Genomic DNA, 27,478 nt, shown 5'->3' on the forward strand with positions numbered 1-27,478 from the left:
ATTGTGTGGAAGACAACTTCCTTCTGCAAGTAATAGAGGAGCTGGCAAGGAGACATGCCATGCTTGATGTCGTGCTCACCAACAAGGAAGGGCTGGTCAGAAATGTGATGTTCCAGTGCAGCCATGGCTGTAAGTGATCATGAGATGGTTGAGTTCGAGATCCTCAGGAGAGTGAGAACCGCATGCAGCAAGCTCACTGCCCTGGACTTCAAAAGAGCAGACTTTGGCCTCTTCAGGAGCCTGCTTAGTAAGGTTCCATGGGATGTAGCCCTAGAGGGCAGGGAGGCCCAAGACTGTTGGTTGATATTCAAGGATCACCTGCTACAAGCTCAGGAGTGCTGCATCCCAACTAGAAGGAAGTGCAGCAGGAGGGCCAGGAGACCTCCTTGGATGGATAAGGAGCTGCTGAGGAACTTCAGAGGAAGAAAGAGGCTTATAAAAGGTGGAAGCAAGGACAGGTGGCCTGGGAAGAACACAAGAATGTTGTCCGGGAAGCTAGGGACCAGGTTGGGAAAGCTAAGGCCCAGTTAGAATTAAACTTGGCTAGGGATGTGAAAGATAACAGGAAAGGATTCTATAATTACATTACAAATAAAAGATAGACTAGGGACAACGTGGGCCCTCTTGGGGAAGCTTTCGGGAGAACTGGCTACCCTGGATTTGGAGAAGGCTGAGGTTCTGAATGACTTCTTTGTGTCAGTCTTCACTGGCAAAGGCTCTGACCACACCACCCAAGTCTTGGAAGGCAGACGCAGGGACTGTGTGAAAGAAGACCTTAGGCCCACTGTAGGATAGGGTCTGGTTTGAGACCATCTTAAGAACCTGAATATGCACAAGTCCATGGGACCTGATGAAATCCGTCCGCGGGTCCTGAAGGAGCTGGCAAATGAAGTTGCTAAGCCACTGGCCATCATATTTGAAAAATCATGGCAGTCAGGTGAAGTTCCTGACAACTGGAAAAAGGGAAATATAACCCCCATTTTCAAGAAGGGGAGAATGGATGACCCAGGGAACCACAGAGCAGTCTCACCTCTGTGCCTGGCAAAATCCTGGAGCAGATTCTCCTGGAAGGCATGCAAAGGCACATGAAAAACAACAAGGTGCTTGGTGACAGCCAGCATGGCTTCACTAAGCGGAAATCCTGCCTGACCAGTTTGGTGGCCTTCTATGATGGGGCTACAGAACTGATGGAAAGGGGTAGAGCATTTGGTGTGATCTACCTGGACTTGTGCAAAGCGTTTGGGACCGGTCTTGTCTGACATCTTTGTCAGTGACATGGACAGTGGGATTGAGTGCGCCCTCAGCAAGTTTGCCGATGACACCAAGCTGGGTGGTTCGGTTGCTACACTGGAGGGAAGGGATGCCATCCAGAGGGACGTTGACACACTTGTGAGGTGGGTTCATGACAACCTTATGAAGTTCAACCATGACAAGTACAAGGTCCTACACCTGGGTTGGAGCAATCCCAGGCACAGCTACAGGTTGGGCAGAGAAGAGATTCAGAGCGGCCCTGCAGAGAAGGACTTGGGGCTGTTGGTCGATGAGAAAATGAACATGAGCCGGCAGTGTGCGCTCACAGCCCAGAAAGCCAACCGTATCCTGGGCTGCATCAAAAGGAGCGTGACCAGCAGGTCGAAGGAGATGATCCTGCCCCTCTACTCTGCTCTTGTGAGACCTCACCTGGAGTATTGTGTGCAGTTCTGGTGTCCTCAACATAAAAAGGACATGGAACTGCTGGAACAAGTCCAGAGGAGGGCCATGAGGATGATCAGGGGACTGGAGCACCTCCTGTATGAAGACGGGCTAAGGAAGTTGGGGCTGTTCAGCCTGGAGAAGAGAAGGCTGCGTGGAGACCTCATAGCAGCCTTCAGTATCGGTAGGGAGCTTATAAGGATGCTGTGGAGGGACTCTTTATTAGGGACTGTAGTGATAGGACAGAGGGTAACTGGTTAAAACTTAAAACAGGAGAAGTTTAGATTGGATATAAGGAAGAAGTTCTTTCCTGTTAGGGTGGTGAGACTCTGGAATGGGTTGCCCAGGGAGGTTGTGAATGCTCCCTCCCTGGCAGTGTTCAAGGGCAGGTTGGACAAAGCCTTGGGTGACATGGTTTAGTGTGAGGTGTCCCTGCCCATGGCATGGGTGTTGGAACTTGATCTTAAGGTCCTTCCCAACCCTAACTATTTTATGATTCTATGACATAAAAAATGCCAAGACTCATGTTTTTGACAGATTTCTTTAAACTGTGGGCCCATTTCATAGGATCTTAGATTAGTTTGGGTTGGAAGGGACCTTCAGAACTCATTTAGTCCAACCCCCCTGTAATGAGCAGGACATCTTCAACTAGATCAGGTTGCCCATAACCACATCCAGCCTGACCTTGAATGTCTCTATGGATGGCACATGTACCACCTCTCTTGGCAACATGTGCAGGCATCTCAATATAAGCGAGTCTTCTGGGCATGGAGTATTCTTATTTGACCAAAAGAACACCTGCCTTTGCAGTCCTTTTCCTTGCCCTGACTTTCAATTATTTACCTTTTCATTATAGTCAGTAATGCCTACATGCAATAAACAAGCTGTTTATTTAGCTTTTATGTAAGGATCTCATAGAGAAAATAAAAAAGCCAGTGGATTTCTTCATGTCGGTATAAGCAGCCTGCAGTGAGAACTGCAGCTCAAATCTATCAGACAGATGAAAATCGCTGTAAATCAGGAAATGACTCTGTATCTTTTCTCCAGACTTTAGAGAGAAATAAACAGTGAGGAAAATACTGAGAGGCTAGAGGAACTAGAGCGTTTCCTGACAGTGTCCATTATGAAGGTCAGTCAGCCAGTGCTCTATCAGATACAGAACAGCATATCCAGCCAGCCTAAGCCAAATAATTGGATGCACTAAAGAGAAGTGTGTCTAGTCTTTTCACTTGCAGACATTTCAGCTGCCAAAACAATAGAAAGCCATTTTTAAACACTGTATAATCCCAGTGCTAAAAAATTCATGTTACTTCCGTTGCCTTCCTTTACTGTAAAAATCTGTCTTATGGCACATAGTCACTAATGTATTTAACATAACAGTGTCATGCAGCTGGTAGAGAAATGCTGTGATCCTGCATGTGAGAGGCAGCACTGCAGATAAATTCAGTGGACTTGGTTATATATGATATCTTGAGACAGAAGTGAACATTTGGCACCTAGTCCTGGAACATCATTTCCCCCTCTTCTTTCCTGTTTAGAAGTTGCAGTTCTTGGCTGTCTATGCATACATTGATATGCTTGTTCAGAAAAGCAATACTTAGTGATAATAAAATGGCAATCACAATTGTTTCTGTAGCCAAGAGGCCAAGGAGAAGATTATCCACTAGAAGGACATGTTCTACCTGTCCTTGGAAACAAACGACTTTCAGACTATTGTTTGATGAAAATTGGAAATGTCCTGTCTTGGCACAGGAGAGACTGCAAGTAAACTACGCCCTTGTCAAAGGAAGAGAGATGTGGCAGATCTCACTGTCACCGGTGGTGGGGAACTCACCAGGTCTGACTCGGGAGGCTGGCATTAGAATTCACAACAGCTATGAGGCAGAATGGTAAAAGGGTGAAACCTCACTACCAGCCAACAGAAAAATGTAAATAGTGGCACAGGCAGACTGTAATCCTATGTGGTACTGCAGCAGGAAGTCTGAAGAACTCTTTTTACATTGATTGGGGGTGGGGGGGAACTGCCAGGAAAGATTTTCTTCAACGGTACCAGTAGTTCAAAATATTTCAGGTAGACTTGAGGATGAGTCTCTTTAATCCGACATGGGAACAGGAAAAGATGAGCTCTGTAGACATTGAAGACAAATGTTTGGATTAAGAATTAGTAGTGGGTTTTTTTCCATGCAACCAACACTAAACATGTTTTTCTGTTTTAGACAGTACTGACAAAACTCCTTTCACAGAAAGAAAAATGTTGAAGATTGCTGGGATACCAATTGTATTTTGTAATGTCTGCAATTAAATAAATCTGTAGCTGGGAGTTTTTCTTCCCCTTCATCCAGTTTAAATACTTATTAATGTGAGGTTAGGAAGGATTTTTTCTCTCTTGGTATATTGGCAAGGGATTTCTGATCTTCTGGGGTGCACTAAAGATCTTTTTTATATAACCAGAATGGCTTGATTTGCTGTAACACAGAGGCTTGGGGGTGACTCATGTAGTAATCTATATGGCATAGCATTGGTGAAACATTTTCCATTTCCCTAAAACTCTCAGTTGCCTAATGTTTACCTATGACTTGAAGTCTTCTGTATGCATCAGGCCCACTAGTACACAGTGCAGGTGAGGGAGTACCAGATTATGTGGGGAGAAAAGACACGTTCCATGGGTTTAGCAAGGGCTCCTCTGACTTCTCAGAATGACCTGGTCTTGTCAATTCTAGAAAATTGGAAGCACTGGACTGTGTTCAGTTTGTCATTCATGTCTGAAAGCTTTTAAAATAAAGTGTTTGTACAGGGCTAGCAGGCAGAGCTTAAAAGCTGGCTGTTCCCTCTACTGTAAATCTGCTTTTGTTCTTCTTCTGTTCGATTATATAGAGCATATGTAATACCCGGAGGAGGGCTCCAAGTCTAAACTGAGAAAACTTATGGTAGTTTTAGAAATGGATCTGCCTGAAGTGCTATTTAAGCATATCCATTACTTCTTTCATAAAACTGTTTTATGGTTTAGGACACAAGTATAAGTATTTTCCTGAAGACTTGAACTGTCTTCCCAGGGGAAAAAAAGAACTTGAAAAATACCAAAAGTACTGAGTACTGCTCTCCTTTCATAAACTTTAAAGGAAGTTCAGTCTCTTTTTGGGAGAACAGCCTCTCATATGAACAGATAAATGTCATGCACTGGCTAGCTGAACTGCTTGATGGAGGAGCAAGAACCATGGCCTTACAGCGACCATCTCATCTTTGCCCCTTGGTCCCCTGTCATCTGCCTCTTCAGAGAGCCATTCCCAGAGTGTGAATGCCTGTGGTAACTCTGTCTTGTTGCTGGATCCTTATCGGATCATACAATTGACCCGCTGAACATCACTTGCTTTTCCCCAGACGTCCCCAAGGAGCAGCGGCTGCAGGCAGTGCAGGCAGCCATCATGCTGATGTCTGATGAGAACCGGGAAGTTCTGCAGACTCTCCTGTGCTTCCTGAGCGATGTCACCTCTGTGGAGGAGAACCAGATGACTCCTATGAATATAGCTGTTTGTCTGGCCCCCTCCCTCTTCCACCTCAATATAGTGAAGAAAGAAAGCTCACCAAGGTAAGTTTCTTCTCAACGCTATTAGTAGTTATATCCTTAACACAAAGTGATGCTTCCAGTGTTTCTCAGGGTATGCAGGATAACATTTTCCAAGGCATCTGCTTTCCAGCACGTTACACAGGGCATGGCTTCAGTGAAAGGAATATTGGCTTCAGCCTATGCTGCAGAGCCAGAAGCACACTTGTACATGCACAGAACATGTTTTCACAAGCCCGCAGGCATTTCTGGCTGTCTGTTGTGGATATGCAGTGCCTGCGTTCCATGCAGAGTGTCAGTGGGGTGCTAGTGAGTTTTGCATGAGTACTGTTGGCTTCTGTGAAGGGAAAGGGCCTTACTTTGCTCTGGTTGAAGCCAAAGATTGACCATGTTTTAAAGGATTTTAACTTGTAGATTTTCAGTGAGTGATCTTACACTCTGCATTTTCTGGCTATGTTCTGCCACTTGCGGAAACAGAATTTTTTTCAGGCGACATCAAGATGGCTCGTAACATGGTGAATGAAGACTGAACAGGGCATAGACCCCACTAAATATTAGTGATCCCAACTTGATGTCCCTCCTGACTTTCCCCCCACACCCCTTCTGGTTCAGAATACACTGGGATTCTTGGTCATGTACATGTATAACCAGTGTCTGAGCAAGCGCTTTAAGCAGTAACAATGTAAACCAATGTACATCATGTCTGTTAGAAATCTGTTTCAAAACGTACAGCACCTAATGCAGGACATGCATAACCTTTCCTGCTTTTACCTTTAGCTTAACAGTATTTTAGGTAAACATTTTTCCTTTAAAAAGTCCAACAGTCTGAGCAGTCTGTGATAAATGGAAACTCAAGATAGGCTTTTCTCACTGATGTTCTGAACATCCTGCTGCTGTTTGCTTTCATAATAAAAAGATCCAGCTCTTTTTACCTGAGACACTGAATTCAATTACAGAGTCATACAGAAAAAAAATGCAACAGGGAAGCCAGATCAGAAGGACCTCAGTGAAAACCTGGCAGCTACTCAGGGACTTGCTCACATGATAATGGAATGCAACAAACTTTTTGAGGTGAGTGGGAGACTCAAACGGCATTATTCATGGCCACATAATGCAGCATCCTTTGAAGTATTTATGTTTATGCTTACATTTTCTGTCTTGTACTAGCTCAGAGATTGATGGTGCCTCTCTTATTTGTAAACTTGCTTCATCTAAAGTTTATTTACCTCATTTCTGACTGTTCCCTTCAAAGACAGCTATTGAAAATTCAGGGTAGCAGTTTTCAACCCAGATGACTGAATTAGGAAGTTTCAGTCTGATTAAAATCAAAATCTGCTGATTAAATATTTAATTTTATTATTATGCTTTACCATCTTAATTGAAACTTACTTGTCTCAAAAGGAAGAGCTGATACACTTTATTTCTGTGTCATGTAATAAAATTGCATAGGGAGATGCAGTCATTCCTGCACCTACTTGCACTGTAGGTGGAGGAGAGATAATACTCATATATCCCTTCCCCAGAAGCACAGGATAAAATTTATGGGGTCTAGAGGAGTAACATGGGTGTATTGACATACAGCTGAACAGTCTAATATGGTTCTGCATGAGTAGTGCTATTCTAAGCCATGGACTGTTGCATTATACTGCTTTGTTTTCTCATCTTGCTTAAGAAGCAGACAGAAATAGGTATCCATTTTACAGGTCATAGCTTACTGCAACTGGATGCTGAATGGTCCATTATCCTTTAAACACACTGCCTTAAGGAAAAGTTCTCAGTGTAAGAACTTCCCTGTGTGTTTTCCCTCCCTTCTGTGGCACAGGTCCCACATGAGATGGTCACCCAGTCCCGAAACTCCTATGTAGATGCAGAAGTACATTCTCCCACCCTGGATGAGCTTGGGAAACAAGTGGATGAGGAAGGAGGGAACTATCAGATGTACCTGGAAAGTCTCATGCAGAATCTGCAGAAAGAAGCAAAAGAGAAATTCAAAGGATGGGTCACATGTTCCAGTATAGAGAACACAGAACTTGCCTACAAAAAGGTAATTTGGGGAGACGTGGAAGAAGCAGTAAAGAAACCCCAGCAAACTACATCCTAGCTACACAAGACCCTGACTTGTCGCATGGCTAAATACATACCTTTCTGTCTGGTGAGGCACAGGATTTTTTTAAAAGGACTACCAAAATCAATTTAAAACGTAAGATAAGTGTTTCAAGTATGAGATTCCGGGAAAAGGCACACAAATCAAGCTGAAGTCTCCAAAATGGTTAAAGTGATACAGCAAATAACACAACCAGAGAACAAGCTGAGGCTTTAAACAACAGATAACATTGCCTGGGTAAGCTCTTTGGCTATCTCCTGTTGTTTGCCAGGAGTTTGGAGAACACAGCAGAACATAGGTATTAAAAAAGCTCTTCAGGCTGTCCGCTGCTTTACTTAGCCAAGCCAGCCACATGACCAGATTTATCCCTGTCCTCTTATCCATGTTTCCAGTGGGGTTTTGATACCTGCAACTTTTATCAAAATTTCTGAGGTTGTTCCTGGCTCCATCACTTCTGCAGGGGAAGCCAGACCACTGCAATCAGGAGGAGAGTGCTGCAGGGTCCCTGCAGACAGTGGAGTTCAGGGCTAGTAGAAATGCAATGGCAAAACAGAGATCTGCAAAACAGCAGTAGCTAGTGAAAGGAGGGGATAGACTGGGGTGGGTGACTCTAGTTACTGTGGGGAAGAACACTGGAAAGAGTGTATGATGTAGATGGTGAGGGGGCAGGAGGCAGAATTACCCTGTTTGGGTAATGCAACCCCTCTGTTAAGGCAAAGAATTTGCAGTTACTCTGGTTTGTAGCCAGCTTCTGTGAGTGATGCCTCCAGTGAGGGACTGCAGGAGGTTGGGGAGGCAGTAGCAGGGACTAGAGGCAGTAGCAGGGACTAGAATGTGAGAGGGGAGGGAGTGAATAGGGGCATGCACAGGTCTGGCATGTGAGAATACAGAAGGGATTGGGAGCCCCTCAGGCTCTGGGGCAGGGGGACTGGGGAACTGGAAGCTTTGGGGAGAAGGAATTATAACAACAAAATCATTTGAGGTGGAAGGTGGGTTTGTAGGGACACAATCCTGGGCCTGTGGGAGGCTCTGGAGGTTTCTGGAGTACTAGATTGATATGAGAGCACTCACATTGATATATGAGGATGCTGGGGTAGGGAGGGGTTGGAAAATCAGGGCTTGCAAGATCTAGTGCTTACAGTTAACTTGTTTTCTGCCTGAAATCTGACCTCTAAAACCATGCAGAAAAGCAATTTGTCTGGAATTTAGGATATTCACCTCATTCATATCCCAGCACTTTGTGCTCCCCTTACTGCATGCTATGGAGGTATAACAAGTAACAGGAACCATGAGCTAGGAAGAATTAACAAGCAGTTTGTGGGTTACATCTTTGAAAGGCATTTTCCCAATATCTCCCTTGCAGCTATTTTGAGGAGCAAACATCTGTGTACCTGACACAGAACTGACTCGGCATGTGTTCTGCTCTTCCATCAATTAACCAGGAGGGTTAATGGATCCTCAGTCCCAACTAGTGCTTCAGATTGCCCAAGGTGGTAGCTTTACTCCAGCCCAAGGCTTCAGTCTCTCCTTTCATTTCTTTTTACTTCTACATACATTTTCTGTATTAACTTGGGATGCTTGGGGTTGAAAAAATGCCTGTCACACAAGAAATAATACAGCAACACACTGGTACTGCGGGAACTGTTCCTGGTATACACTCATGTGAGTCCAGAAATCTGACTTCAGTTTTCCATCCTGGACTAGTATGCAGATGTTTTCACATACAGTAAAGCAGCAGCAATAGCAATAATAGTAATGATTAGCAGGGAAATAGGCATGCTAATAAGCTTAAGTCAGACACCCGTATCAAGACTTTATCCTCAGTTACCCTCTGCTGAACACAGGCATATCATTCATGGTGGTTTATATTCTTTCTTGCTTTACTCCAGGTTGGGGATGGGAACCCACTAAGGCTTTGGAAAGCCTCAGTGGAAGTTGAAGCCCCCCCATCAGTTGTTCTGAACAGAGTTCTGAGAGAACGTCACCTCTGGGATGAGGACTTCTTGCAGTGGAAGGTGGTTGAGAGCCTGGACAAGCAGACAGAAGTTTACCAGTACGTTTTGAATAGCATGGCTCCTCATCCTGTCCGAGACTTTGTTGTTCTAAGGTGAGCTAAAGGACAGTTCTTCAGTACCTTTGCTTCCTGCAGTGCATACAAGGAAGATTCAGTCTTATCTCAGCCTTTGCATCTGTGTAATGGTGCTTTGAGAACTCTACTTCTGGACAGCAGTGTTGATTTCTCAAACTGAATTAGGATTGTTCACCTAGAGCATGCTGACCTTTCCTCTGATGTAATTTGAGCAGAACATACTCCTGAGGCCATAAATATCATTTCTTCCTTAGAACAAATGTCTGATAATAGCTGCTGTTCTCTCCTAGCTTTGTTTGTTGTCAGAACAGAGCAAATAGAACCCAATTGGTTTTTACACTGCTTTTGCCATTCCCTGGGGAATGTCTGATGTAGAAGAGCCAGATGTTTAGTAGAGAAGATGGTGACCTTTGTAAGCTAAGGTGGTTATTCAGTATCTATATATGTTGTTATTTTAGATTTGTAGTTGGAGTCTTTGTAGACCAAGAAATGCTAACCCATAAAAATACTAATGTGGAAATGAACAAAGAAAGGCAGAAGATATGTATTCTGACTGTACTGCAGGGGATCATATCTCTCAAATGTGTAGTTGTGTACCAATATTCCAAATTCAGTCCCAGTTCTGCTGTTGTCTGTCTGCCTGTACAGAACAGACCAAAAAAATCCTCTTTTGCACCTTCTGCCTTTGAAATCCTGGCCCTTTGCTTGCTTGGAGCTATTGTGGAGCTGCTGACATATTTCACTTACAGGGTCAGTTCTGCAGTTATTTATTTCAGGATTTGTTCATTCCTGTTCCTCGTCTCTGCTTTCTTTGATTAAAGGGATGCACCAGAGAAATACAAAGCAGTTTTGACAAAGGAAATAGTACAGTGAGTCAGAATTGTATTAGAGGTAACGAATGAAGGAAAAAGATGAGTCCACTAAAATATAATTATGATAGTACATCCCTTTTATGAACATCAGTGTTCTCTTAGAGAATGACAACATGCAGATATTGTCGGTATAAGGGAAGAATTATTGGCACTCTTAGGGAAAGATTGTAAAAACGTTTTCTGCAAGTTCTTCATAAAGTTAAAACACCAGTCCTCCCATTGCTTTATTTCCTTTGCCTTCCCACAGTATACTGGACTAAATTAATTATTTTATAGTCAATTTTCTTATATAATATTATTGACTTAAATCAATGATAAATTTGGCTCCCCACATAGCACTGAGAAGATTGTCTGGGACTGGCGGGGAGGTTTTGATGACCGTAATTCTGTCCTCTTATTTGCCACTTAGTTCACACTATTAGGTTTCACAGTGGTTTGTGTTCTTTAAAGACCTGCTGTGCAGTCACATCACTTAAAGAAAAATCTTGCCATCGAGTTCTCATTCTTTTCACTCACCCAGGCAGAATGACCCCCAAGGACTGAAATACATATCATAAAACAGGATCCTGGTGGGTTTTTAAAGGCTAAAAACAGCTGTCAGGCAGATCTGTCAGATTCTGATGTTTATCTCTTTTGATTTATATCATTAAGTCTACAGCAAGGTTTGACAACAATATCGCAGTCAGTTTGATACCTTATGATTGGTGGGAAGTGGACAGTGAAATTACAATGCACCTCTGGGGACATGAATAAACATATTTTATCAGACAGCAATTTTCTCTTTCCCAATCAAAGTTCTGGATGCAAAAGGATAAATTTAATTGTTGTTTTATTCTTTCAGTTCCATAGTCATAACAAGGGGATTAGGCTCCCTCAAGAATACTAATGGTAAGAGGACAGGGGCAACGTTTCATATGCCTGGGATCTGGCACACCTCTCAGCCCTGCAGAGGCATTGCTTTTCATTAAAGATTCCTCAAATGTTTAATGTACATTAAGTATCATGGCATCAATCTGAGTTAGGTACCATGCCCATTTTTACTACTCTAAAATAGAGAAGTAGAAACTGGCTTAAATCTGTATACGAATCATAAGTCTTGTGCAGTGTCTGGGTTACAGTTTTCCACTTCCTAAACGGCTCAAGTAAGTGCTGCCTGGTTACCAAAATAATACAGTCACATCTAAGCCCTGTGCAGGCATTCACAGTAGATGGTTCAGCATTTCACAGTAGAGCTGAGGAGTGATTTTTCTACTTTCCATGTGTCTCATCTGCCAGGATAGCTTATAGTTTTATTAATGCACAGACACATGTAAAAGCTTCTGAAGTTTTAGAAGAAATATCTTCCTTCTTGAATAACAGCTCAGTTTCATGTATGAAAAATGCAGAATGTTAAAATTATCTGCTGAAGTCCAAACTTCAACAGTTCTTGAAAGCAGCTTACCTACTAAACCATGATACTTCCCAAGGTAACATTAATCCCCATCTCAGAGAGTCCATGGCAAGATGATGCATATTACACAGCAGCACAGTGGGAATTTCTTATTTCTTCCCATAGCACAGGAAAGCATAGACCTATCCTGTGAGGCTCAAGGCAGATGACAAAAAATATGAGACAGCAGAATATGTAGAGAATGCTTACAGAACAACTGAAAAATGCACCACCAGAGGACTGGACTGGGTATTAGGAAAAATTTCTTTACCAAAAGGGTGGTCAGGCATTGGAACAGGCTGCCCAGGGAAGTGGTGGAGTCACAAACCCTGGAAGCATTCAGAAGCATTCAGAAGCTGTGTAGATGAGTCCCTCAGTGACATGGTTTAGTGGTGGACTTGGCAGTCTTGGGGTAAAGGTTGGATTTGATGACCTTAAAAGTCTTTTCCAACCTAGTTGATTCTATGATCCTGTTGCAGCCTAGGTCTCCTGAACTTGGTGGAAAACTTCTGCGGCATGTAAGGCTAGAAATTTGGAAGAAGGAAAAATTTAAAAGACATTTTGATTTTTAATTCAGGTGCCCTTGAAACATGTTGTGGGAGTTTCAGAAGTGAGTTGTAGAGAGGATTTCTGCTGTGCTAAACCGTATTTGTTGATAAGTCTGTATAGGTGCAGTGCAACATTTCAGCCTTTGCCGGATGCCTTATGCTCACTCTGTCTACTTTCCAAAACTTCTGTCTGTCTGTAGAAAGCCCTCTAAGACATAATGGTTGCAAAATGCTCATGTGGAGAAGCAAAACTTCTCCACCTGGAGCCTGCAGCAACAGATGGGTTACCATTCACATAATGGTCAGATTCCCAGCTTGGAAAGAGGAAACTCTGCAGGGGATTCCTAGACAGTCCAGTGGCACTGCAGGCACAACAAGGATAGGCAGGAAGTAAACTGTAACCTTCGTTCTGGTTCTTACTTTTGTGCCCAAAAGTTTCATTACTAAAGTGATTCCATCTTGAATGTGTTGCTGCAGGACATGGAGGACAGATTTGCCAAAGGGGATGTGCATGCTGGTTGCTGTCTCTGTGGAGCATGAAGAGGCTCCTCTTATGGGAGCTGTGCGAGCCATCGTGATGGACTCTCAGTACCTGATAGAGCCATGTGGCTCAGGAAAAGCTAGGCTAACACACATCTGCAGAATTGACCTAAAGTAAGTATCCCACCTGCAAAAAGCACATGTCCATTCAGCAGGGCAAAAACCTCCAGCTCAGGGAGGGGAGGTGTGGGGAACAAGAGGACATGGTCAGTGTAGCTTTGCTGCTTTGGAATCTTCCTGCAGTCTTTCCTATCCACCAAGCTCTTTTCTCTGTTCAGCACCTACAGCTATTACAATGTGACACAGCAATAAAATCTGCTTGTTTGATTACTGCAAGGGAGAATTTCATAGTACACTTGCAGTGACAAGTATGTAAAGTTCCCACCATTACCGCTGACAGCGGGGAGTAGGAATCATGGCAAGCCTGTTCCTGTGGGCATATTTCTTGAGTATTTGAGTTTCTCAATAATTCTGTTTCCATTTCTTCAGAGGACATTCCCCAGAGTGGTACAACAAAGGCTTTGGACATCTGTGCGCAGCAGAAGTTGCCAGGATCAGAAACTCATTTCAGCCTCTGATTGCCGAGGGACCAGAAACAAAAATCTGAGGGAGTGTTCTTGGGAGCATGTGAGCATAAATCGGGGTCTGGCAGGAACAGGAATCCTGAAAGCAAAGGTCTTCTTTAAGCAGCAGAAATCTGACCAGACCTGGGTCTGTACAAAGCCAAAAGAGGAATTTTATGGGAAAGTTCTTTTATTCTGGAGACTTCACCTCCCCCTGCCACATCCCTTCTATTAATTTCTATTATTGAACTAAACATTTCTTCAGAGAGCTTTTATCATTAGTACTTTAAAATCAGACTATTGCCATTACTTGTGTGTCACATAACTCTGGTATTTAAAGGCTTCTAAGAAGCATATTTTAATTGTAAATAAAATATGTACAGTGTGTATATATTTATCTATATTATATCTATATATATGTATATGTATAAATTAATTATTTTGTATATAACTCAGTGCAAATCACTTGCATCAGTTGGACCTTAAGTGAATCTGTCACTTGTTTCTTAGTGTATCACTGCTACATAAGCTGTGTTTGCTATTATCACAGGACTACCAGGCATAATCCGTGTGATAACAGAAACGCCTGTTCTCAAATATGTTCCATGTTTGTGTATGCTATGAGAAGGTACTTAGAAATAGATGTAGGAAGAATTAAAAGAACTAAGGAAGTAGGAAGTTACGTTGAAAAACAATGAGGAGTGGATCAGTTTCACCAAATAAATTATGTGGAAATGTAACTGAGATGATAGACATTTTGAAGCCCATTTATATTCAGCTGCAGAATTGTGACTGTTAGTACAAGGTGTTTTAAACTTACCTGTTGCCTTAATTATAGTAATGGTATATCTGCCACTTGAGAACCTCACTATGTGCAGCATTCAAAGTAACTGCTCATTCTTGGAGAGTACAAGATAATGCTGTGTGTACTGAGGTGTCTGAAATCAGACTGGTAAGTTATTAAGCTATAAATCTTTTTCTTTCTTTTCTTTCTTTCTTTTTAGCCTTTTGTCTAAGTTCTGAGTAAGTGTTTCTATGTTGTCCTTTCCTTCTCCCATACAGATGGCTAATTGTAAGGAACTCCAAAGCAGATTTTCTGTATCCAGTGGACACAAAGACAGGCAGATGAACACCATTCCTTTTAATATTCTTACTATACAAATAACTAAACTTTTTTTAAGCTTTTAAAGACATCCTGGAAATTTAAAAGACTAAATGCAGACTATATTTGGAAAGATTGCTTTTATAGTTAACAGCAAGCCTTTTCATATTATAATGCACTGATCTGCATGATCCTGCTTCTGTAGGCATTGGTGGGAGGAGGATTAGCCCCCGACGATGAGGAGTAGGAGCCATTTAAGCCTATTTATAATTTCATTTTCAGGGACCTATTATTTTGCTAATGGAACAATGCTTTAAAAGTAATAATAATAATTTTTTGATGTTATCTTTGGAGCAGGGTTTCATTCTGTTTTTAACTAACCTATGACCAAAAACTATATTACATCTATGAGTCAATAAGATTGTACAAGCCTGTTAATACTGTTGTTCATTAATCACAGTTGTTCACTTTTACTTTTATTTATTGCTGCATAAACCAGCTGAGTCATTTATAGCCAGTGTTTTAGCTCAGTCCTTCCAGCAAAATCCACTAAGATTTAATATGAGGTCAATTAAACAGGATACATTTCCTACATGAAGCTACAGATTTTGTAAAATAGGCGGTCTCTTCAAAGCCAGTGCTTTGAATCTGCCCCAGGAATGCAGGCTGTGGGGTGGACCTTGTGTGGCCCTTGATAGCTCTTAGAGCACTGTCCCACCTGCCATTGTGCGCACATGTAAGGGCTATGCTGGTAGGGAACAGCCATGCAATCTGAGGAAGCAAGCTGATGGGAGCTTGGCATGGACAGGGGCAAGGTCTCCATGGAGCAGCAGGACCCCAAAAAGTCACTGTCATCTTCCCCCCATGACCTGGCTCACCCACATTTTATTGTGCAACTCACAGGACAAGGGAGGTTGGCTGCCCATGAGTTCCTGCCTTGAGTTTATGGCCAGCAACAGTTGCACTGTGCAATTATGGTGTGGTTTTGTTGGGGTCTGGCAGTCTCTAGCCAGCTGCAGGGCACCACTGCCCAGGTCCAGCCTTCCCAGGAGCAAGTGGTGGCTTGGGAGCTGGTGGGGCACAGCCAGTCCCCTGATTCCAGTGGGGCTGCCAGCCCCAGAAAGCAGCACCTCCTCCCCAGATGCCTGTAGCCGGGGCAGCAGGTTTCATGACGGCTGTTTTCTGAAAACACGAGCTGAAAACATGAGCAATTGGAGCACTTCTGCTACATTAGTTTGCATTAATTAATACAGTAGTGCCTCAGTGTTAATGGGTACAGAATTTCTGGCCCTGGGAATGGCAATTTTCTGGCAGTAAATAATTTCTTAAGGAAGTGAAGGGAAAGCCTGGACAGTGGTTTTATCCTGTCTGATAAGTCATCACTCAGCTGGAAGGAACCCTGTGGCACCTGCCACCATTAGCAAGGTGGGGTTGTCCTCCTACCCTTGCAGAAGCTCTGTCATGTGCTTCTGGCATCTCTAAGCTATGTATCAATGACATAAGATTTCTTTAAAATGCACATTATCTCATGTCTACCATTCAGCTACCACAGTATTTTGTATTGTTACATTGCCATTTGAGAACGCATTATGATAATTACATTTTTAAATGTTATACCAATACCTCATATTTTTACCTCATCTGTTGGTATCAATCATTAGGTGTAAATAAATAATGGAAGAGTTGAATAAATTTGCATACACTGAAGAATCACGTTTCCTCTGTGCGCTCGTTTCATCCATGGGCAGAAAACAAAGTGGTACATTTTTTAAGCTCTTGCTTTCTTAATTGCAACCTCCTGTACACTAAACTCTGCTGATACAGGACTTTGATAATGATTTTAGGCTCAAAATGATATTGTTGCCCATTATACCTATCCTATAGTGCCTATAACTATATATGAACTTCATAACAAATATATGCTTTCCAAAGAAGCCGTTAAGCTAGGATTGCTGGCTTGAGGAAGTTAAACTCAAGTCCTCCACAGCATTTAGGCCCCTGACTCCCACTGAATTCCACCATGTTTCTGCAGCTACGTCCTTGTCAATAAACCAAGTCTAGGTGCCTAAGAGTGACTCGAGCTGGGTTGCTGAATGTTAGGTTCGCATCATCAAACTTCCACCATGTCAAATCCATCAAGCCACTGCAAAAGAAAAAAAGATGCAACAGCAGGATAGTGGTTACTCAGGTTTGTCTTACTCAAGTCTACGGATGGAATAAATGTCCCTTTGGATGGACCTGTATCTCTCCAACTCTCGTGATTTATCAAAAGAAACAGTCTCAAAACAGGATGCTGAGCAGGGAGTCATCCATGAGGGACCATCTATGAGGGGATAAGCCTTTGTGGCCCACCATTCAGGGGAAGCTCAGTATTAAACTTTGGACCAAAAGGAAGTATTTGTCTCCAATTCTTTGCCATGGCAGAGATGGTCAGCTGTGTAAGTCCGTCTCTTCTTGCAAAAAATAGCGTGTGATGCTCTCGCATTCCCATCTCTCCTTCCCACCCACCTGCATCAATGTCAGGGCAAGCAGACTGTCTTAATCCTAACAGCACTGGTATTTCAGCTCCTCTTATGTGTGATCTTTATAATACTGAATCCTTGGACATCCATCCTCTTTACAACAAGTTGCAGGAGTCACCAGCAAGGCACCCCTCTGATGCACTTGCTCTGCAGAATTAGTGTCAGCCTTGGAGGATCTTGGCATGCCTAAGAGATGTTGCTCTTTGAAATGGCAGGTAGTTGTTAGATGAGAGCACATGCTGAACATACAGAAATGACTGTGAGATGAAAACATCAGAAGAAATATCTAAAGGACTGCTGGAGCCTGCAAATCAAGTAGGAAAGGATAAAAACTGATACTGCTGCTTCAGCTTAATGGTGACATGGAAGAGCTGGGGAGTGAATACAGACCTTGCCAGACAGAAAGCAGCATTTAAAAGGCATGATCCACAATCTCTTGGGCATTTGGGACAGCCATGTGATGCTCTCCGCCAGATGTGTGTCAGTCACAGCTGCACAAGGGCTTCATTTGGCTGGGTGCTACGCCAGGCACACCAGTTGTTACAACTGCAGTTACATGTCGTGGTGTGACAGGACCTGGAATATGGGGCATCAAACCCCAGATTAATAGCAAAGTGGGTGTTTGGACTTCTTTATGATGTGCAGTTTAAATTGTGACCCTCAATACCATGGTTCTCTCAGCTATACTATGTAGAAAGCTAATGTTTTCCCCCAAAGCAGCAACGGATGCGGAACAAATCCCACCTTGCACTGTGTGACTGTAGATTGTCCTACTTCAGTGTGCAAGAAATTCAGCTCAAGCAAACAAGGGTAGGTGGAACTCAAGGGCTAAAACAGAGCAGAGCATTGTGTCTGGGTTAATGAGTAAATGACAGGGAAAGCATTACAACACTGCAGAGACCTATTTGCCTGTCTTACAGGCTAATCCTGGGAAGGTCTCACACACTCCACTCACAGGACTCAGACACCAGAGCCTCTATGACTCTGATGAAGGTTAGCATCTCTTACAGAAAAAGTAACCTGGACACTTAACTTCTTCCACCCCTCTGACTGAAACCAGGATGTCTATTCCACTACCTTACTACTGACCTCCCACAGGTAGCAGTTTTAAACTGCTCTTTTCCACTGCCTAGGCCCAGCTCCTTAGCCCTAAATGCCCTCTTCCCCGCTTGGTCCCAGCATGCCTGTCTGCACTGCTTCCCCAGCCCAGGCTGCACAGAAGGCCACAGGGTTCAGCCTTCAGTGCAGGTGGATCGTGGCCAAGCAATCAGTGGTCCAATACCCAGCTGAAAGAGCTGGGCATTGCCAGCCAGCCAGGGCTTAAGTCTTTAGTTGTCCCATGCCCCGCACTAGGGACAAAGTGCCAGAGTGAGGACAGGTCATTTCTGCTCCTCTCCTCCAAAGAGGTAGGGAGGTGCGAGCAGGAAAACAACCAGGCTCCTACACCACTGTGCAGATGCTCCTCAGTCCCACCGCAGTGACAAGTTGGGGCTTTTCATCCTCTCCCACGGGGTGTGTGTCCAGCAGGATGGGGAGGCTAAAGGCAGCTTAAATGCAGTGAACTGCTCTTTGCCTTGAGCAGAGACTTGAACTGCAATGTGGAGTTCATTGCCAGCTGTTTGCAAGGAGACAAGATCAGGTCCACTGTGACTGCGCTTTAATGAGAAAATACCTCGTTTTGTGGCAAGAGCTTCTGCTCCAGCAGGAGGCTGTCCTGCCTGGCCAGAGCAGCTGCATGGAGCTCTGCTGGCAGCCAGATAGAGGATTACAGCTTATTTCTCAATCAAAATACTCGATTCTGCAAAAGGCGCTAGGGAAACTCAGCCTAAAACTGCAGACTCTGCTCTTTCTCTTTCACCTGCTCATAGCAGACAGGCACATGGCTGAAACGCAGAGCCAGCACTTGCTACAGCGAGGATTTGCAACAGCTTGCAATTCATGGGAGCAAATTAGCCGCAGGGCCATCTGTCCCTGCGCAGACCTCTCCTGGCCCGCTCCTTGCTGGAAGGACTCCTTTTCCTTGGGAGGATGGGTATCGAATTGCTTCCTTTTTCCGCTTATTTAATTAAATGAACGTGGGAACCGCAGGTGGTGGAGCAGACAACAGTAACCGCCCAGCAGTATCTGCAGGCCAGCAGTGCCCCACCACGCATGCAGGGCAGATGCTAGCAGGGTGCCTGCTTGCAGCCTAACCCCAGACCCATGTGGGGCAGCAGCCCAGGGTCTGCCAGCCCACTTGGCCACCCCAGCGCACCACAGTGGCTGCAGCCTGGCTTGGTGTTCATTGCAGGAGGGCCAGAAGCACCACAGCTGCTCTGGTTTGCCCACATGCTCAGTCCTTTGTTTCCTGCTAGACTCTTTCAGTTTAGAGACTTGCCATGGAGGTAAAGCAGGGAGTTTTATCAACACCAAACATCCATCCGCGTGCCACACTGCTGGCTAACCAGCACAAGCAATGAGCACACCAAGGCTGCAGATGGAGATCGCCCTGGGTCCATGGCTGCTCTGCTGTTTTGCCCAGTTGGCTGGCTCTCAATGGGACAGGAACTCAGAACTCAGCCTGTGAAGAGAAAGTGCAGGAGTTTACATCTTCAGCCTGTATTTCTCTTTTCCTGAAGAGTCATGACCCTTTCCCCCTGGCCCAGGGAGGAGGGATCACATCAGCCTGCCCCCCTTACCCAGGCTCGCAGCTTTGGGCTCACTGAGTATCTGCTGCTTTGGAAAAGAGGCAAAAAATCTGGTTTAGGGAAAACTTCCCATTCTTCAGTGGCTGTGTTTGGGATCTGCGGTGAGTAGTAGGGCTGATGGTGAGGAAGGACAAGCTCTGCTGCTGCAGATGGCCTTATGCCCTTTTGAGTTGCGGTTATCATCCAGTGGGCTCATGTCATTCTCTCTGCAGTGAAGGACATTTGTAAATAGCCGAGCAGTGACATTCATCACCCTCCTGAAACCACCAGGACGGCGATGGAAAAGTTTGTGGGTTTTATCAATGCAAGTAAAAATAATGGTTGCAAATAAGGAAAAATTAAACGGGTATCACTGGGCTAAGCCAAAGTGTTACAAAATGGCCTCCTTGGCCTCCTAGTGTTTCTTGCCTCGGGCAACCTTTTCCAGCAATCACTGGTATTTATCAGAAAAGAGATACAGTTATTGCATTTGGGTTTTTCAAATAATTGAGTAATTTAATCTTTTAAGTGCCTCTGAGATCACTTGCTGTAATTAAAGACAGAAGATGAATGACTGAACTACAAGAGCATTGGAGGACTTTAAAAATGAATGTCCTTGACTGCGTCTCCTGTGCATTCATATAATGATTATCCCACATTAATATGACCAAACTGATAAAAGGACAAAATAATAAGAGCTTGGTTGCATTATTTTTCTTCCAGCCCAATAATAATATATCACCAGCTGGAGGAATGTGCCTGTGAATACCAAGCAGGAGCAACCACGTGCTGCCGAGTGCAGGACCCTGCAACCTCCCGCTGCGAGGTGCAAGGAAAGGCAATATCCGCTTACAGCTCCTGCAGCAATGTGGCAGATAAATGACTTACAAATGTGTGTAAAATTCACAAACTTCCATCAGAACAGGACTTAAAAGACTCATCTAGTGCTGGGAGAGACAACTGCTATACTGACAGCTTACTTTATGAGCATTTATTTTCTCAGCTTTCGGAAATAAGACCCATTTGATCCTAGTGGAGAGAGGGAGGCAGAAGTGTTGTTGCAAAGTAGTAACTATCAACAAAAAATCTGTAAGGCTTGTAAACAGTATTTTGTCTTCTAAATAAACTATATGCCCTGGCATACCTATGTCATACCTGTGTCATACCTTGGTATTTAGCTCCCCATTTCATAGCCCAAATGTAAATAAATATATGCCCTAAGAGGGAGCAGGAGCTGGTGAGAGAGCTGGAGCTGGCCCTGCTCCATTCTTCCCACAGCACCAAGCACCTGGATCATGCCTGTCCCAGGCTGGAGGAGCAGCAGCCTGGCACTCCTTGGGGCACTCTCTGGGCTGACCAGAGAGGGTGCAGCTGTGAAGCCCTCCTCACAGGCTTTCTCCCTTCCCTTTCCTGGCAGGGCATCCGATGGCCTCCAGCTCGACTGCACTGTTGCCAGGCTACAGAACTTTGTCACCCCATAAAACTTTACAGCGCAGGTAGTTCATACCATTACACCTCTAGAAGGAAACACTCGGCCAATTCGCGGTTCCCTCTGCAGGAGGAAAAACAGATTTCTTGGGTCAGGTGTTGTGTTTGTGCAGCCCTGCTGGTTTACAGCCCTGTCCAAAGCCTGTTACAGAGCTCTGAGTGCAGAAGGCAGCGATGCAACAGCCAGCTCACTGCTGAGAGCCAAGCCACTTTTCACTCAGCATCCCACCAGGACACACCATTGGTTCTGCTTTTCCTTTGGGCCCTGCCGTATGTCCCGCTCCGGAGGTGCCTGGGGCTTGGCACTGCTCCAGCCTGGATATGCACCCCAGCAAAGCACAGTGCTGGGGGGAAGCTCTGGCTGGGAGGCTCCTCTGGCTCCTGAGAACCAAGCACATAGGACTGAGAAGGTGCTGCCTAGGTCCATTCCTTCCCTGCAAGGACTGATGGCATAAAAAATCAGCGAGGAGTACATTATATATCCTAGGTTAGGGATGTAGTAGATAGGATAGGATAGGATAGGATAGGATAGGATAGGATAGGATAGGATAGGTGTGTTAGTTATATTGGTTACTTCCACAGGCTTTTTAAATAGTAATAGCTATAAAGCCCCAAAAAAGCAAACAACACAAAATCCAAGACCCAAAACCCCTCCAAAGCCCTAGGTCTGTTGGAAAAACCTCTGTTTAGATATAAGCCCCAGTAATCTCCAGCAAAAGTTATAGTTATTTATGATTTATGCAGCACTGGAAAAACAAACAGCAACACAAACTCCTTGCAGAGCTATTATGAATAGCCTCTCCTGAGGTACTCTGTACTTCATGCTGCAGACAGAGAAATTGGACAGATTAAAATAAGATCATGTTACAGTTTGTTACATACAATATCTTTATTTCCTTTCTGAGTTTGTTATAAAAGCAATGTAACATTCATTCTTTCATTTAGCAAACATATCCTTCTCGCAGGAACTCTGCACAGTATTTTCAAGAAATAAACCAGAAGCCTTCCACTCATGTCACCAAAATATTTTAAATAAAAATATATTTTTTTCTTCTACAACATGTTTGATCTGCAGCATGGAGCAAACTGACACCAGCTTTTCATTCTAGAAACAGTTAAAATCAAGAAACTAGTCTACATAAGACGCTACCCGTTAACATCCATCACACACAGACTCTGGCTGCTCTTTAGAAAATAAACCACCATCCTCCCCTGAGCTGTCTTTGCAGTCTGACTATGGAGACCTCTCTGCTCAAAGCCCTTGCTACTGTCGGCACTTCTGATCTAGATGCACAGGTGGTGATGGGGAAGTGCCAGATCATCACTCACAAGTGGGTATCGAATGGAAGAAGTGCCCCATATCCCACAGCCTGATTGCAAGAGGTGATTACCACATCAATCTGCATGAGCACACCACAATTCTCCTCGGACAGGTACCTAATCTCTGCTTATTCACGAGCTTTTTTGCTGTTAGTGGAGCATGGTTTTCTTTAAGAAGACTGACAAGATGCTGGCCCCTGATTACAGAAAATGAAGCAGATTCCCAAGGTAAAACCATACCATTACCTCCATCAGAGCAGCCTGTGCAGTTCAGACTCTGAGAGCTACACACCACTGTGCGCAGGCAGCACTGCTTAGGAGAAGACTTTGGCAACTGCTGTGCCCAGCTCAAGCCAGTCACTGCTCTGCAGCGATACTTTTTATGAAGGTAGTAACTGTGCCGAAGGCTGTGTTACTTCTATGGGCCACAGCACCATGAATGGATGTGATCATATAGCTTCATAGCAACAAATCCCAATTTATCTATAAATTAGCTATCCAGCTGGTGCCATCTGCCTGTCGGTGGTTACATATCACCCGGCCTCCACAGGAAGAGCCTGAAATGTCTCTTCCATGCTCCGACTGCTGTTTCACACATCGCACTGTAGCTGGGCCATTAAAGAGCACATGGCAGCAACTCTGGATGATTAATTGCTACTGATGTGTCAGGATGGGCTGGTGCCCACCATCATGACACCCATGCTCACCTGGATTTGCTCTGACCAGGCCCCCAGAACCCGTGCCAAAAAAGAAAGATCAGGCCCAGAGTCTTTTTGCTTTACCAACAGCAAAATAATTGTAACATACATACACACACACACATATAGGTTAGGTATGACCTGGCTACTATCTGGATGAAATGAATGCCACTTTTTTGTTATGTACTGTGAAGGCTTCTAACTAACGGAGTTATGTATTGCAAGGTGATTCATTGCCATGCCGTGGGGAAAACCATTTGGCATTTCACACATGTAGGGAGGGCTATTTCTTTGTAATCCACACTGCGCCAGGCACCAATGCATAAATATACATCAGTTTAAATTTTTCTATTCTTCAGCATGTCCTATTAGGCTATAAATAACTTTCAGGGATATTTTTAATACTTCATCACTTACCCTGAATTTTTCAACTTTATCAACTTAAACCAAAATATACGTTAGTGCAAAGAGAGACAATTTTAAGACTGGAACTAGAGGACAAATATATTAATCATTATGATAGGATACTATTTTTTTTCTATTTCTACATATAGAATATATAAGAAAAATATAACCTTAAATTACAAATGAAAATCACATTCAATATGGTTTAACTTACAGTATAGAATCACAGATTCATAGAGTATTCAGGTTGAAAGGAACCCTGGGAGGTCATTTAGACATGTACTAGTCATCTAGTAGATAAACATCACATTTAATACAGCACAATCAGCTTTAGTATATAAATAAATCTTAATTAACACAAAGCACATTTCTTTTAAAATCTTCTTTCCAGTGAGCAACATTATTCACATAGCAATAAAAATACAATTACAGCTGAAGGCAATGCAGGCCTACAGTGTGAGAGTGGATAAAAATGACCACTGCTTTACACCAAGGACACTCCTAATGTAGTGATTTTTTCCATTCCCTCTCTATTCCTACTGATAATGTTGTTACTATTTTGCTAATTCGTCTTGCTGAGAGAAAAACGAGAGGCCTTCAGATGTTCAGTAGTACTTTGGGATGAAACACTGCCAGAGGCAGATCCAGTTGCTCACAGGAGACCCTCCAACCACCCTGTAAGAGGCTTGGAGCAACACCTCCAGGATCTCATATCCTGGCAAAACCAGCAATAAAGTGCTGGATTATTACACCAAAATGGTGGGATTTAAAGTCTCCACACTCAACATAATTGGCACACAGAGACCATCTTACTAAATTACCCTCAAGTTTCCAGCAGGTAAGTAGGTGGGCAGCAGTGGAGTGGCAGCGGTGTGCAACTTAGAATCATAGAATCATAGAACAGTTAGGGTTGGAAAGGACCTTAAGACCATCTGGTTCCAACCCCCCTGCCATGGTCAGGGACACCTCACAATAAACCATGTCACCCAAGACTCTGTCCAGCCTGGTCTTGAACACCGCCAGGGATAGAGCATTCACAACTTCCCTGGGCAACCCATTCCAGTGCCTCACCACCCTAACAGGAAAGAACTTCTTCCTTATATCCAATCTAAACTTCCCCTGTTTAGTTTCACTTCCTGGAAGAAGGGCAGTGACAGGGTGTTCCAGCCCTGCCATGTCTATGCACACAGAGCAATACAGTGCAGTCAGACACACAGCCTCCTGACAACTGAGAGGGCAAAGACATCCCAGTGTCTGCTCTCTGCTTTTCTACTGAGCAAATCAAAGAGAAGCCCTTTCACCTTTTCCATCTCTTCCCACCAGATGGCATGACCCCTGCCATCCCCGGGCTTACCCCTGCTGCTTCCCCCACTAAGACACAGTTCCTTTAGCTGAAGCTGCCCAATGACATCCGGCAGTCAGATGCAGCCGTCAGCAACCTAAGTAGTAGTTCACCTATGTACCCAGCGCTCCCAGCAGCACAGACCTGTGTCTCCCTGTACTTCCCCCTGGATCTGCTTTAGGAAAGGGAGTTTCCTTTCCCTCAGCACTGCTTTGTGCAATTCTCCTCTGTCTCTGCTCAGCCACGTTCGCTGCTCCAGTCAGGTTCTGGCTCCAATCAAGCAACATCAGCATTAAACCCTAATTTGGAAAAGTAAGCCATTTTGTTTCTCCTCAGTTTTCTCTTGGATAATTCAACATTTAGGCTCTTCTATCACCCCATGTCTTCAAACCATGCTTTCACTTGCCCAACTCAGTGAGGCAAAACCAAGGAAGGAAAAGCATCAACAATAGGTCCCAGGGAAAGTTGTGAGAGAACTACAACCACAGGAATTACGGACTGGTCATAAACCAAATGTACTACATCAGAGAATATGATTTCTGGAAGCCATATGCTAGCAAATTCTTATCAGTGTCAACATCCTGCAGTATCAGGAAATGTAAATGTCTTCCTAGTACTGAAGAAATTACAACATTGTGCGCTCTTATTTCAAGTTTCCCAAGGGAATGCAAGAGGAAGGGCAGCGAGTGATGTATTCAAAGGAGCAGCTCTATTTATACCTTCTTTCTATCCTCTTGGAGTAGTAAATAATGAAGAATATAGTAACAATAAAAGCAACAAATATGAAAGAGATAAAGGCTAATAATGATTTTCTGGTTCGGAAAAAGTGGCATTCAGGACACGAGGCAGTCTCCTCTGGGCACAGCACCTCAGGAGTTTCCGGACCAGGAAAGCCGTTATTGTCAATTATTTCCCTGTAATGTTTCATAGAAGGCTTTGGTTCGTATTGATTTGCAATGTAACTGTAGAGACCATATTTAGGAGCAGTCTTGTCATTGAAAGAATAGACAAAATATCCTTGCAGATTAACGTTATCCAGAGTGTAAGCTGTAAAAGAAAATAAAGAGTTGAAGAAATGAATAAATATCATTTTGGCTTTCAAAAGTAGCACCATATGTCAATACATAATGCAGAGGCAGGGGGATGTTAAACCCACATCTGCACTTCTCTTCCTCAAAATAAGGTAAAATACATCTATGAACTGTTTCTCTTAAAAAGTAAGAATCTGTCAGCTTCTGCCAGACAGTGTGATCTGTGAGTATCCTGCAGTCTGTTTCCTTGTGCTTGGTAAACACAGCTGTGAGTGTATGACTGTGTTTAATGATTAGCATGGAGCCTACCATGAAAAGATGGCCCTCTTTTTTATATATGAAAGAATGTAGGTTTTGGCTTTTCTGCACCTGGATTTCTGCAACCTATTTCTCCGATTGCTCCATCTTCCTTGCAGAGCACCTCCTGACAGCCAAGGAACAGGGGACATCAGGCTGCACTTCTCATGAGCTGAGGCACCAGGAAAAGATGGCGCCATGCTAAGGTCATGTACTGGGACATCACCAGTGCAAATGGAAAGGTTATGCAAATCATAGTTCTCTCTTGTTATTGACCGAGTTTCTGACCCAAGATGACCTGTATCAGTCTTTACTAAGAACATGTCCACAAACCATACTGGAAGAGCAATACAGAAGCATTAACCTTGAGCCATCATCCCACTTGACAAAACCAATTAATCCACGGTAGTAAAAACAAACTGTAATGTTTTACCTCTCAAAATCACTATTTTTAACAAAACAAAGCAATGTCTTGTAGCAGATGAACAAAGGATTGAAAATTAATGGTTGCTGCCATTTTCTTGTGTGTCTGGAAATAATTATTTCTGCAGCCATATGCAAGACATTTAGCGCCTCTAGACTACTTTTCATGTGTAAAATGGAATAATATGTACCTGCCCTTTTACAGAGCTGCTACCCAGAATAATTAGTTTGTGCTTGCAGAACTGCTTGTGGATTTAACGATGTTACATAAATGGTTACTGCTGTCTGTTGTTTTCAATTGGCAAAGATGTATTTAAACAGTATACAAAGCACTTAGTGTACAAAGCACTTAAAAACATAGTCTCAGTCCAAAGGGTTTGTACTGTATTCTGGAATCATTTATCTGCACAAACCTGTTGGCTCCCCTGGAACAATGCAGGTGAGCAACATCACACGCACAAATGCTGCCACATGCAGTCCCAGAAACCAGCTGGAAGAAGGCAGAATAGGAACTTTAAGGTGAGAGCACACATGTTCCAAATCCCCTCTGATCTCAGTTACTGCAAAGGGTCTTGCAAAAAAAATGCAAGTTTTGGAGAAACCTGAATCAGTCATGATGCCAAGGTTAACAGCTTGCTCCTTGTGTAAGGACAAGATGGACAAAAGCACTATTGCAGAGCAAGAGAAGACAAGAGAATGGTATTAATGATGGACCAAACACTACAGAGGAGCATATGATGTCAAAAACTGGGAGAGTCAGCTTTAAAGAAAGTATTATGTCCCTA

General features: G+C 43.7%; 2 protein-coding genes across 7 annotated transcripts in view; one reads left to right on the top strand and one right to left on the bottom strand.

The window, feature by feature from the left end:
• Positions 1 to 14,939, top strand: part of STARD13 (StAR related lipid transfer domain containing 13) — a 321,431-nt gene extending 306,492 nt beyond the window's left edge. For all 6 annotated transcript variants that reach the window (XM_065678399.1, XM_065678400.1, XM_065678401.1 and 3 more), the window contains 6 exons: positions 5,071 to 5,278; positions 6,211 to 6,325; positions 7,077 to 7,298; positions 9,248 to 9,465; positions 12,774 to 12,950; positions 13,326 to 14,939. In XM_065678399.1, the coding sequence (XP_065534471.1) occupies positions 5,071 to 5,278; positions 6,211 to 6,325; positions 7,077 to 7,298; positions 9,248 to 9,465; positions 12,774 to 12,950; positions 13,326 to 13,443 (1,058 nt within the window). In that variant the 3' untranslated portion in view covers positions 13,444 to 14,939. The remainder of the gene's footprint in view (positions 1 to 5,070; positions 5,279 to 6,210; positions 6,326 to 7,076; positions 7,299 to 9,247; positions 9,466 to 12,773; positions 12,951 to 13,325) is intronic.
• A 7,102-nt stretch (positions 14,940 to 22,041) lies between these two features.
• Positions 22,042 to 27,478, bottom strand: part of KL (klotho) — a 52,304-nt gene continuing 46,867 nt past the window's right edge. Inside the window, exon 5 of the mRNA XM_065678406.1 lies at positions 22,042 to 25,989. Within this exon, the coding sequence (XP_065534478.1) occupies positions 25,652 to 25,989 (338 nt within the window). The 3' untranslated portion in view covers positions 22,042 to 25,651. The remainder of the gene's footprint in view (positions 25,990 to 27,478) is intronic.

This window comes from Lathamus discolor, chromosome 4 (genome assembly GCF_037157495.1).
Source record: "Lathamus discolor isolate bLatDis1 chromosome 4, bLatDis1.hap1, whole genome shotgun sequence".
NCBI classification, from domain to species: domain Eukaryota; kingdom Metazoa; phylum Chordata; class Aves; order Psittaciformes; family Psittacidae; genus Lathamus; species Lathamus discolor.